Source organism: Tupaia chinensis, unplaced genomic scaffold (assembly GCF_000334495.1).
Source record: "Tupaia chinensis unplaced genomic scaffold, TupChi_1.0 Scaffold143796_1, whole genome shotgun sequence".
NCBI lineage: Eukaryota > Metazoa > Chordata > Mammalia > Scandentia > Tupaiidae > Tupaia > Tupaia belangeri.
This window is the reverse complement of record NW_006203646.1, coordinates 2,667,999-2,681,329: the sequence shown is the minus strand read 5'-3', so window position 1 is coordinate 2,681,329 and position 13,331 is coordinate 2,667,999. Positions and strand designations below refer to the sequence as shown.

Sequence of the window (13,331 nt, the reverse complement as noted above, 5' to 3'; positions counted from 1 at the left end):
TGTGTGTGTGTGTGTGTGTGTGCGTGCACGTGTGTGTAAAGAAATCTCTTTTCAAATGCTATAAAATGATAGTGAGTAATTGCAATTAGCCGGGAAGCCCTGGTTCTGAATGTGAATATTATGCTCGAAGGACTCTTAGATACACCATTGAAGCTACCTGAACACAATAGAAATAGAGCAAAGAGCCTGCTTTTTCTTTCTTTTTTTCTTTTTTTTGGAGAGGTTTTTGCTATAGGGCGCATGCGCTTGCCAGAAAGACAGAGAGAGACAGAGAGATAGAAAGCGAGAAATCACTCCCTAGAGGGGATGGCCACGCCACAATCCCTTCTCCTCCATTCTCCTCTCGGGATCTTGGGCATGCACGCACACGCACCTGGCGTGAGTTTTAAGCCACCGAGTCCAGGACATGAACTGTGGACGACTACATGGGAGTCCAGTGACATAGCCATTACGCTAACGGCTGGTCCCAAGAGCCTGCTTTTTCTAATGGGGTGAATCTGAATCTGGATTGTCTGATGTGTGATCTTAGAACTGGGCAAATTGCTTAACCTTTCCACAACTCAATTCTTTCCTCCTTAAAAAGCTGACAATAGATCTACACTGTACTCTTGCGGGGTGCAAAATAAAAGAGAGAATGCAGGGAACATTGGGAACACGTGGCAAACAGCACTTTTCCTTACACAGCACATACAATGATCTGAAACTCACTGATGTCCCTGATGAAGAAGCTGCTGGTGTAGTTTTCATATTTGAGCCGGTGTATGGCGTCTAGCACGACTTCAATGGGCAGGCTCTCCTCAGCGGCTGGGCAGGCACTGTCTTCCTGACACTCCACAGAGTACTTCTTATATTCCCTGTTTTCCACTCTGACTTTCTCTGCAGAGAGGGTTGCTGCTCCACATGTCACACCCTGGGGGTCTGAGGAGCTGAAGTCAAAGACAGAAACGACCCTTGTTATACCGTAGTGACCCAGCTCTTGGAACTGGAGTCATTGAGGAAGCTGTCTGTATAAGGACACTATTTCTCCAGTTGGTTAATTTCACTGCAGGGGTAAGAAACTGCTCCTCCTAGGAGAATAGGCTTAGCTTTAAGAGACAGTACAAATGTTTAGAAACCTACACTTACATACTTCTGGCCTAAGTGAACATGGATTATTAGTTTGTTTGTTTATTTATGTATTTATTTATTTATTTTTAGATTCCAGGGTCCCTGATGCAATCCCCTTATAAAAATTTAAGTTCATTCTTTCTATTTGAATGACAAAATATTGGGTCATCAGAAAAGTCATGATGTATTTTTCTATGCAAAACTATGTCATGACTGTTCCACTGATCCAATACATACTAATGAGAAGAATTTAAAATGATAAAAGATGAGCATCAAGAAATATGTGTGTGTGCTTCCTTCTGTCCTGTTAACCCTAACTTCACTCTGCAGTTATAAATGCTATTTCTCGCTTGTATCCTTGTATCCTTTCAGACCTTTTTCACTGAATATTCAGGGTATCTAGATGATACATACATACATATAGATTTTTTTTGAGAGTTTTTTACTATAGGGTGCATGCACTCACCAGAAAGACAGAGAGAGACAGAGAGACAGAAAGTAAGAAATCACCCCCCAGGGGGATGGCCACACCACAATCCCTTCTCTTCCATTCTCCTCGCAGGGTCTTGAGCATGCGCACACATGTGTCTGGTGTGAGTTTAAGCCACCAGGTCTGGGACTTGAACCATGGTCGACTACAAGGGAGTCCAGTGACGTAGCCATTATGCCATTTCCTGGTCCCCATACATATAGATTTTAATCCATATGTATACACATAGATTTTATTTTATATGAAATAGGATCAAGATATATAATATATATATATATATATGGTTTTGTAACCATCTTTTCCTCCTCTGAACATATTATAGGAGCTCTCCATGACAGACCATATAGATTGGGTTATTCAGCTCAGTGAATGCTCATAAAGCCTGAGGATAATGTATCAAACTTCATTGAATCCTTCCTCTGCTGATTACCAAAGACATCGCAAACAACATCTGCACTTAGGTCTTGGTACACTTGTGTGTGCATTTCTTTAGTTAGTGTTTTCATTTTAAAGACAGGAATGTGAGGGCCAGCCCATGGCCTGGTGATTGAGTGAGCCAGAATCCTACATGGCCAAGGGTGTGGTTCAAATCCTGGACCTGGTGGGTTGAGAAACACACTGGGCATGTGTGTATGTATACCTAAAATCCTGACTGGGTAGAGAAATGAAGGGGTTGTGGAGTGACCATGTTCCTCTCCTAGAGGCTGAAGCGTGCTTTCTCCCTCTCTCTGGTAAGCATATGTGCCCTCTGACCAAAAAAAAAAGGAAGATGGAAAAGTGAGAACCCAATGCTTCATTTACTCAGGTAAATAGAGACAAAGCCAGTGTGATCACCTAGGATGGGCTCCATTGTCCTGCATTGCTCAGGAACTTTGATGATGAATAGCTTAAGTCACGCACAGCCTACCTACATCTGTGGAAACTGGTTTCTCAGGGACTGGCCAAGTGTGTTGCTCAAACAGTCAACTTCAGATTATTGGTGTCAGCAAGAGGAGTTAAGGTAACCGTGGAAAAATTTCCAGGGGCCTCACAGAGTTTAGGAGTCTATTTCAGGCTTCCAAAATTTATGTCCTAGAGCTCTTATTTCTATTTTTGACTCAAGGTTTAATTTTGGCAAGTCATTTATAGCTTTGATTTCTCCTTTTATCTCTCTCCATGGTGCTGTGAGCCTTAACGAAGCATTGTGGACAATTTGGATGAATGGGTTCGAACACAGCAGAAACCGTTTTCTGGTCCCATTAATATCCTGTTCTAACACACATATTTATTCAGAGGATTGGTTTAAGTCTCCATGTTCTTTCTCCAATTTATGCAATAGGTGGGGGGAGGTTGAAAAATGCAGGTTTGGTTTTGTTTTTCCCATATCATGAATTGATGTGTCACCAGTAGGTAACCCTTATTTTCTTAATGAAATAGTTCCAGTCGAATGCTGGGAAACCAGAGTGATTTCACTTACCCTCTGCTGCTTTTGACAGTGAATTTCAAGTCAGTACTGATTGCTGTCAGCCACCAGCAGGTGAAATGTCCAGAATAATTTTTTGCCTCGCATTTTAGAAAGGTCTTATTTTTGGGTTCTGGATTGGAAAAGAACAAAAATTCAATATTTAGGGACTTTCTTTCAGAAAGATTTTGACTATAATTAATCACAGGCCACCAGATGGTCTAAGGGTGACGCTCTTCCATTTATTTCCTTGGGAAATGCTGCTGTTCTCCTGACAGATAGTTCAGTGAGGACTGGGAGAGTTTCAATGTGATGCTCAATTTGCAGAGTGTATTACACACCTAGCACATCAGACCCAGGTACTACTTTTTCAAGGCTATCACCTTAGTGCTATTATGCCCTGCATACATTGGTTAATGCACAGTACACATTGGTTAGTTTCCATTCGCCATCCAATAGTATCACCTTGTATCACTTCAATAATACCTTCAAGGTTATTTAAAGAAAACCCCCAGACAAGCATTCAGACTGACCATGAAACTTTCTCTATATAAAATTTTGATGTTGGTAACCCAAAGGGTCTAGGAAAGCAAAGAAAAACAGAGGTTCTGGGTGGTTTCAGTAGGGATTGATATTATTTCATTAACTATACTGATCATGTCTTGCCTTTTCAATTTTTAATTTTTCTATCTCTTATGAAGTAAAAGAGAAAATTCACATTATCCAAGGGAAGAGAATTACCTTTCTGGTCCCTTAAAATATCAGTGGACCAAAGTCCATCTTCTTTTTTGTGAAGTAGCAGGAGCGAATGGCTCAGTACTTGGCCTCCTTTGAGACAGGTGTACCGGCCTGCATCTCCAAACTCTTTGACTTGGATGGTCAGGGTTTTGCCAGATCCTACTATTTCACTGCTCTGGTCTGAGGTCCAGGTGATGTCATCTTCCTCAGGAGTGTCACAGGTGAGGACCACCTCTTCTCCAGGAGCGTCAGGATGCCAATCCAACTCCACAACATACACTGGAGAGCACCGGGAGCAGAGAACAGGCTGTAAGCTTTGTGACCTCCAAGACTGTCTTTTGCTCCCTTCTGAGCAGCCCACTGCCTAAGCACAACCTTGCGCATAACGAATGTTTGGCAAATACTTGCCGACGTGATCTCAGGGCATTGGGCACCCTCTTGAGCTCAAGGTCATAGAACAGAGAAGCAAGTTTTATAGCTGTCATGGGCTCATTAACTGACAGGCTGCCTTTAAAAATTAACTTCAGATTAGCTGGCAGATGAGGAAGACCTTGATACACTAGAAAATGCAAACAGCACAAGAGTTTGACAAAGATCTGGTAAAGATACACTTCCAGCACAGTTTCAACTTCACAGGAAAAAGACAGATACAGTATATAGTGTTTAAAAATACAGGGTGTTGAGAAAGACTGTGCAGGATAGAGATCCCATTTCCACTAACCAGCTAGGGGATTTGTTAATTAATTTATTTATTTAATTTTTTTTTCCCAATATGGATACACTGTATGTTAGTCCAGTCAAAGATATTACCATACACATTATCATCAACAGGTAATTTTTTCATTTTTGTATCCTTAAATGTTTGTTTTCCTTTTTTTCCCTTGATTTCCTCCCTTCCACCTCCCCACATTCCGCATCCTCCTCCCACACTGTCTTTGGTATCCATGGTTGCTCTTCATAGTTTCATTCCTTCCAATCTTTTAGTTTCTGTTAAAGAGTGCAGACAATAGGTATATATTGAGTGGCGACACACAATGCCTCTTTTTCATAGTCTGGCTTGCTTCCCAGTTAGGTAATTTGGAACCAGGTAATTAATTACTATGAGCCTCAGTTTCCTCATCTAGAAATGATAATAATAATATGGACATTATAGGTTCAGCTGTGAGGATTAAATGAAGAAAGCATGTAAAGTAATTAATGCAGTGTCTGCCACATGGTAAACTCTGTTAGTTCTGTTATTCACAGACCAAAGAATCAGACAGCTGCACTATGAAACTCTTATAATTTTCCATGGGGATTTAAGAATTTAGTTTCTTATGTATAAAACTCACCAATGGAGAGTTTATTGTCTTTTTTTTTTTTTTAAGCTATCTTACAATTCGATAAGGCAGTCCAGTAGCTCTCAGTCTCCCCATTTATAGAGGAGGGTACTGAAGTCAAGGGGCTAAGCAACTTCACTAAGTTAGGAGTATAAGAGCTATAACACAGACCTTCGGTCTCTAAGTTTTGTAATGGGTATCTATCTAATACCGGTATCTAAATTGGCTCTTGAAGAATGGCTTAGTACAGTATCTCAAAGAATATGTCACATCAGAGATTCATTCATCTATGCCTGATTGTTAATTGAGTAGAATAGTTTAGTGCAATGGCTCTCAAAGCATGATCATTCTACCACCATCAGTGGTATCATTTGGAAATTTGTTAGAAATACAAATTCTCAGTTGCTGAATCAGAAACACTGGGCTGGGTCCGGTGGTATTTTTTTTTAAAGCTTTCCAGATGATTCTGATGCCTGCTCAAATTTGAGAACCACAAGAGTTAGGAGCCTGGATTTTAGACTGCTATAGGTTTGGATTTTCAACTCTAACCTTCACACTAGTCTTATGACCTTGGGTAAGACATTCAACTACTCAGAACTGGTGTCATCATTTTTAAAATGAGAAAAATATTAGTATTTACTTTAGAAGGTTAACATGTGGATTATATTACATTGTTGGGAAAGTCATGATGCATTTTTGCACAGGAAAACATAGAAAATAAATCACGACTTTCCTGATGACCTATATAACCTACTTCATATAAAAACTTAACACTGTGCCCTTAAATGCCCTATAAGTAGGGGTTCTTATTATTGGCATCCAAGGGTAAAACCTGAGGAATATCAAGTTTTTACTTAATGTCAGTGGGATTTATAACTACCAAATGGGTAACAAAGATAAGAGGTAAAAAAACATTTGGAACCCAATTTTTTAGAAATGATATAGCTGTGCTGACACAAAAACCATGTGGCACCTTTGGATTACTCTAGTTATTCTCTGTGCCCAAAACAACTGAATGGCATGATTATGTCCCTTCACAACTAAGACTCAGAAGCCCTAGAAGAGTTTTGTCCAAGGGCAAGGAAAGCAACTGCAAAAGAAAGCTGAGGTAGAGCAGCTAGAAGCTAGTGCTTGGCTTTATTTCCTCATCTTGTTTTCCAGTCACAAGCTCCCTCAGTATTTCTCACATTGACTCTCTGGAATTTCTGTGGTTTACCAAATCAGAAGTAGTTAAGGGGTTAAATATTCAAGGACTATGATTCCTGAGTTCACTAAAAATCCCAGAGTTGAAAGGGATCTGCCATAATCATTTGGCTCAGGCTTTTATCCTTACTTTAGGGAGGGTCTAAAACTCTCAGACTCCATGGAGATAGGGTGGTTAGACTGCTGTCTTCCTGAAATTCTTAAGAATGGTGGAATGGTCCTAAATATCTCTCAGGCACCTGTTTCAGTGTTGTACTCTCCTGAATATCAAAAGATTATTCCTGACCATTAGCTGAAATCTTTTTATCATTAATATATGATTGGTTCCTCTTGTCAGCTCCCTGAGGACACAGGAAACAATTGCTTCATGTCCTTCTTGTAAACATTTCAGGTACTTAAGTGCACAAGCTTTGAAGTGAGACTAAATTGTGACCAAGTTCCTGGTCCACCCTCGCCAGGTATGGAATATTGAGCAAGTTACTTAATCTCTCCAGCCTCAATTTTCAGCGTATGTAGATAGGGTACAGATGGTACTTACTTCCATGATTGTTGTAATAATTAAATGAGACACTGTACTAAATAAACATGAAGCATTATTAAAGACAGTAATTACCAATGTTATAACATTGGCTTTAATGAGAAAATCTGAGGCTCTTTGAGGTACAACCAACCATCAGTTAATACATATTTACTCAGTGTGAGATACCAGAATAACAGGACACTTATTCTATTAGCATCGATCCTATTAGTCTACTAATAATTTTTTAATTGATCATTGGGGTAATAAAAGTTTCTGTTGAATCATCAGAGACATTCTTTTAAACATCTACAACGGTAATATTAGCTAGCATTTACTTTTATCTTACCATCTTTTGAGTTGTCCACTGTCTTCATAGATAACTCATGTGATAGGTGTCACTTTGAAATACCAAGTAGCGCACAGTGGAGGAAACTCATGTGCAGAGAAGGTGACCCAGTTCAAGGTCACATAACCAATAGTTGGCAGGACCAGGACTTGAACCCAAGTCAATGTGAGTCAAAATCGTATGTTTTCTATACAGTGTGTGGTCAGAGGTGAGTTATCACAGTGCCAGCAAAAGGGGCAATATCATATGGTGGAGTGGGAGATGATGGATCATGGTTCTTAGACTTTTCAAATCCAAAATTCCCATGGGAAATTTAATCATACAAAACAGCTAGATTTTAGTAACACTGGTGAAAACCATCACTTTCTCACCACAGTCCACAAAATAAATAAATAAATAAATAAAATAAAAAATTCTTTTTTTGGAATCCAGCGTGAAAATCAAACAATACAGATAGCCTCAAAATGATAGATGGAAACATAGCTTTACATTTCCCCCAAGTAAAGTGTAATGCCCGGTGACCAACTTCAGTCTGCCTTCCCAACACTGGCTGCCTGAGGGTACTGGCTTGGAATCTAGGGCCTCCGTAAAGAATAAAGAGATGCTAGTTACCATCTTTCTCCAGTTCCCACATAGCCATGAGGGGAGATGCCAGCAAAACCATGGAAAACCAGGAGATGACAAACTGCCGTTGACACATCTGTAGAGGAGTGCAGGGGGAGAAACAAGGAGAGAAGGAGGAAAAGAGAAAAAAGGGGAAGGGAAGAAAAGAGATCATGTCAACAATTATTCAGTAACCTTTGGGAACCATGGACACATTCTATGTCCATTGTTTTTTATTTTGATTTCCCCCTTTCTTCTTCACTTTGTCAGGCTAATCCTTGGTGAGTTAAAGAATCTCTGTGCTCGTCTCTGGGTGTGAACATCCCCAGAGAACCATAGGATATCTGGAACTGAAAGAGACCTAAGGCTAGACATATGATACAATCCTCTTATTTTTAGGATAAGTACCCAAAGCTGAGAGAAAAAAACATAATTTATCTGGATCAATATTCAGCAGTTATTTATTCAGAGCTTATTATGCAAAAAGCATTGAGGTAGGAGCAGTTGGGAATGGAAAAATGTTTTTATCTGGATCCTGCTTTTTAAGAGCAAATACTTTCACTCAACAAATATTTCCTAAGTGTGTTAAATGCCTTCCCTCCTGTTGGGGAGATAAGCTTCACATCTGTACCACCGTAGCACAAAGCAGTATGTGCTGGGACATCCAGAGGTAAAGCACTGGGTTAGAGATGGAAAAGCCATAAAGAGGTAAAGTTCAACTTCTGACAGTCACCTAGTCACCAGCTCTTGTTGTAGAGGCTTAGTTTCTCTTGTTAGAGTAGCAGTTGCTCCAAGCTCAAGTTACTCTCTCCTACACGATGTAATGCAATGGCCCTCAAAATTCAACTTAGGTCAGAAAATCCTGGGAACCTTACTAAGATAGACTACTGGGTCTCACCAGAGAGGATGGATAGAGCTGATATGGGGGTGAGGTCTAAAAATCTGGATTTCTAAAATGTTTCCAGATGAAACTGCTGTTGCTGCTCTAGGGACCACACTTTGAAAACCACTCGTTTAACTCATGTTCAGGGCCCATAAGCCTTGAAAATCAAGGTTTTCTTTGGCAGAAGACCATAAAATACCAACATATATACTATGAAATTATGAAATGCATACATTTGTATGCATAGTCAAGAGCAATCTCTTAGGGTTAATGAAAATCTTCAAACTACAAAAATAACACACCACTAAAGACTTAGGTAGAAATATTTGATCATGGTTTCATTTCATTCTGAAACGCCTCCATCCATCTTGGAAAGGACCAGTGTTTGCAGGAACATGCTATCAGAAACCACTGGTCTAAATCATATGAAGAACAAGGCCCAAATGGTTCAGCTAAATACCTTAAATATGGGCGTCCCTTTGTAGGGGTGACTGAGTATTGACATATCATAGCTTTGTCAGAACTGCTGCTAACCCTAGGGGAGCTCTGCCATGTAATGTACTTTACTCTTTTATATTATAGAGCTCATGAGTGGCAGACATAGGACTAGAAGTTAGGTCTTCTTGAGCATGGCTCAGTGTCTTGTCATCACAGCATGGATTCCTGGAAACATGGTTATTGGTTCAGTCCAATTATGATTGCAGCAAAGTACTAGTTGGCACAGAGCATTGGTCAGTACATTCATAGGCTTGGAGTCAAGCAGACGTGGGTTTGCATTCTGGTTCTACCACTCACTAGTTGTGTAATGTTGACAAAGTTACTCTCTGAGACTCAGTCTCCTCATTAATAAAATAGACATAATGCTTATCTCAAAGAGTTGTGGAGAGATGCAATGAAATGACGTATTATAGAAAGCAACCAATAGCACATTCGCTTATACCTAGAAGAAGAGATAAGGGAACGTTTTGATATCTCTCTGCTTTGTATATGATGGATAGCCAAAAAAAGTCATGCCAGCTGAAGGGAAATGCCCACAGAGGTACTACAATTACATGGATCTGTAAAACTCAGATGTCAGCACTCTGGGTATGGAAACAATAGAGATTCCTGGCATCTCCTGGTGATTCCTTTATACTCTCTTCATGCTGGGATTTTCCCTTTGGCTATGTGCCTAGAACTTCCTCTTTGGGCCTCAGATGTATTTGAGAATTCCAGGTGAACTGCACTTCAGGGTCAAGGGAGCCCTAGGGGTGGTTCTAAGAAACAACTTCCATTTTAGTATCACCTACATTTCAAACCATGGAACACTGGGAAGGGTGGAGATGGTGGGCCTTGCTCTTTTTTTTTTTTTTTTTTTAAGAGTTTTTTTGTTTTTTTTTTCCTTTACTAAAAGGTGTGTATGTGCCCTCGCCGGAGAGACAGAGAGATAGAAAGCAAGAATTCACCTCTCGAGGGGCATGGCCACACCACAATCCATTCTCCTCCATTCTCCTCTTGGGATGTTTGCCAGTGCATGCACATGTATCTGGTGTGAGTTTTAAGCCACCGGGTCTGGGACTTGAACTGCAGCTGACTATGTGGGAGTCCAGCAATGTAACCATTATGCAATCTGCTGGACTCAGAGAACCAGAAAAGGGGGCATTACATGGTAATCTTTTAGCTCTCTGACTAGTCAGCCTCTACTAGAGATCAGTATCCTCAGCCTACATTTCCTCCCATGGTAAATTTGAGAGTCTTAATAGTAAAATAATTTTTTTCATGTCATTTCCATAGGTTTTCTAAATCCTTGAAACCCTTGTATGAGGAATGAAGGTCCCCCTGATCAAGCACTCCTACTTTCCAGGGCATGCTAAGACTCCCTAACACTGGTGCCAGCATGGAATGCCAATGACACTTGGGTAGGCATCTTGTTTTCTAGCTTTATTTTGTTACTTTTTAAAAAGAGAATTATTTAAAAATAAAAAGACATGTTAGATGGTATGGTGGCACAATGCAAAGGACACCAGGCAGACCTCCAGAACTGCCATCCCAGCTGCCACTAGTTGTGTTACCGAGGGCAAGTCCCTTGACCTCTTTAAGCCTCCCATCTTTTTGAAAATTTTCTTGATCATGATAGGGTATGTGTGTGCACATAAAAGTGTGTGTGTGTGTGTGTGTGTGTGTGTGAGAGAGAGAGAGAAAGATTTACATCTTCTATGCTGTTTTCTCTTTCCTCCAGTCCTCCAGCTCACTGTTTCTTGGCCACTCACTCATATGCCTGGCATGTTTCAGGCTGGCCAGGCAGGACCTGAACCTCAGTCACCATGTGGATCTGGCCTTTCTTGAACAGCAAATTACACTGTCAGAAAGCCAACCCCCGCCCTCCCCCTCCCCCCCCTCTTTATCTGTACAATGGGCACCCTGTTGTGGTGAGGAGTTAGTAAAGAAATTCATGCAAAATACCCAGCATGGTGTCCAGATGAAGTCAGGACCCCTGACTCTGTTCTCCTGCCTAGCACTGACTACAATGGAAATAATACAGCTCTTTCTTTCCAGTTTGTCTTCTTCACCACACTGATCTCTGATGGCAGTGATCATGTCTGTCTTGTTACACATTTTATCTCCAGAGTCTAGCATGGAGAGAATCTCATGGATTATTAGTAGAACGAATAAATATACAAAACCCATACCATTTCGGATCCAAGTAAAATGAATTCTAAAAGGTTACCCAAATTCCATCTAATATCTTAAGCTTTTGTGATTGAAAAAAGTGGACCATTTACTGGGGTTTAATAATTGCTTTGTTAAAATGGCATGTAATTGATTGCATTGTTGCACACAATTTTTCCTGGGCAAGTATGAGACACTGATATAGTAAAGATGATTTCCTCCTCCCCCCAGCTCTCAAGATGTAAAACTCTTCGAGAAATAGTTTTAAACATTACCATTGCTTTTCCGTTTCTAAAGTGGGGCCAAAATTAGTTAATTCAAAATCGCTGGAGAACCGGCATATCAATTTAGTTGCTATCACCAGCCCATCACAAATAGGGGACAAGTATCGTCTGTAATATGCAGTTATGAAGTACGAGTATGACTCCAGTCACTTTGAGGACTGCATGAAACGCTTTTGGAAAGTTTTCTGACCTAAGGCAAGTCCCCTTGACTTTAACTCTGCCCAATTCTTTAACAGATAAACATTCATAGTCAGGAATACACTTTTATATACATGTCATTCAAAATAAGACAAAACAAACCCTCCTAAAAATGTGCATTCATTCACAGACTTTGATAGGTAATTATCAACACTTTATACATCAGTCTCCAAGGTACTACATTTTCACAGGTGTCCCAACAGTAAGTCACCAGGGAAGCTTCTAGGAATCCACCCACTGGACGCTGTCAGGTGCTGGGGTAGCACACTAGCCCTCATACCCTGGACAGCCTGCAGACCCATGGAAAGGGGTGGTAGCAGCTGGGGAAGTGCTTACCTTGCTCCTGGGCAGGCTGCAGGGTCGGATGGGCTTGGAACAGCTGTCCTTCTGCTGCTGTTGCTGCCACTGGAGCTTATATACCCTGCTCCTACCAAGCTTTCTGATGGAAACCCAAAGTAGAAACTGGCTTGTTCTAAGTTGCAACACTGAAAACAACTCTCAAAACCTTCTGGGGGAATTTCAAGAAGTTCCTTTTTCTCCCCTCTCTCTGTGCATCAATAACACTGAGGGAACATAGACATCAAAATCCCAGGTAATGAACTAAGAGGAAATGACTTTCGGGTGGGGAAAAAGGAAGGAGATGGAGATGCTGATTTCTTTGGGTTTACATCACTTCCAAGGTGCTTAGAGACAGCGCTAGGCAGCCTCCCTGGGTTCCCCAGACTGGGGAAGAAGGAAGGCCAAGAGGAGGTCATAGAGGATGCTGAGTTCATGTCAGGATCAAGCAACCGTATGCCAAGGGCCCCAAAGCAAAGCCCACAGTTCTCCTGAAGTCAAAGAGGATGAGAGGAAGGGCAAAGGGTTTAGTGTAGGTGCTGCACCTGCCCCCGCCTTAACACCTTTAACGCCTGTATGTTAGAAACATACTATTACCACCCACGACTCAGTGCCTCTAAGCACCCCACCCTGCACATTCATACAAACAGAGTGGGAGATGATAAAAATGTGTGTGCCACTAATAAGACACAAATCCTGTTCTCAAAGGTACTCGTTCATAGAGCGGGGCAGAACGTGAACTACCACAGGGAGCCCGTAGACTGTCTCTACCACAGGCAAGGCACACGGGGCACCCAGACCACTTTCCCATTTCATTTGCACACAAGTCTGTGGCTCTAGGAGCTCTGAGCAGATGTACAGGGTTATGGAATACAGACACTTCTCTAAGGGGGAATTTAAATTACTAAGAGCTGTGCAGCAAAGGTGCGCACCGGAGTTAGTGTCCCCCATCCGCCCTGGGGTCTGCACACAGACAGTACAACGCGCAGGTGCACCAAGCGCTCAGTCAGATGTGGCCGTGCCCGGAGCCGCCATCAGAGGGCGCTGCCGCGAAGCGGCGACCCGAAGCCCACGCCCGCCGCCGACTTCTCCATCCCAGGCCAGGACTCCCGCCCCGCGGCCGGGGAAGTTCCTGAGGCGGGGGCTGGGCTAGGTTTCTGGCGGGCGCAGATTTCCGGGCCAACTTTCCTCGTAGTCTCAGCTGGGGTAAAATG

The 13,331-nt window shown here is 41.7% G+C and overlaps 1 protein-coding gene across 1 annotated transcript in view; it reads right to left on the bottom strand.

Annotated features, from left to right (window-relative positions):
* Positions 1 to 13,068, bottom strand: part of IL12B (interleukin 12B) — a 17,238-nt gene extending 4,170 nt beyond the window's left edge. The window contains exons 1-7 of the mRNA XM_027766963.1: positions 13,050 to 13,068; positions 12,118 to 12,328; positions 8,324 to 8,445; positions 4,138 to 4,335; positions 3,780 to 4,055; positions 3,054 to 3,171; positions 709 to 926 (exon numbers count right to left, since the gene is read on the bottom strand). Coding sequence (XP_027622764.1) covers positions 709 to 926; positions 3,054 to 3,171; positions 3,780 to 4,055; positions 4,138 to 4,335; positions 8,324 to 8,445; positions 12,118 to 12,328; positions 13,050 to 13,068 — 1,162 coding nt within the window. The remainder of the gene's footprint in view (positions 1 to 708; positions 927 to 3,053; positions 3,172 to 3,779; positions 4,056 to 4,137; positions 4,336 to 8,323; positions 8,446 to 12,117; positions 12,329 to 13,049) is intronic.
* Positions 13,069 to 13,331: the final 263 nt, after the last annotated feature.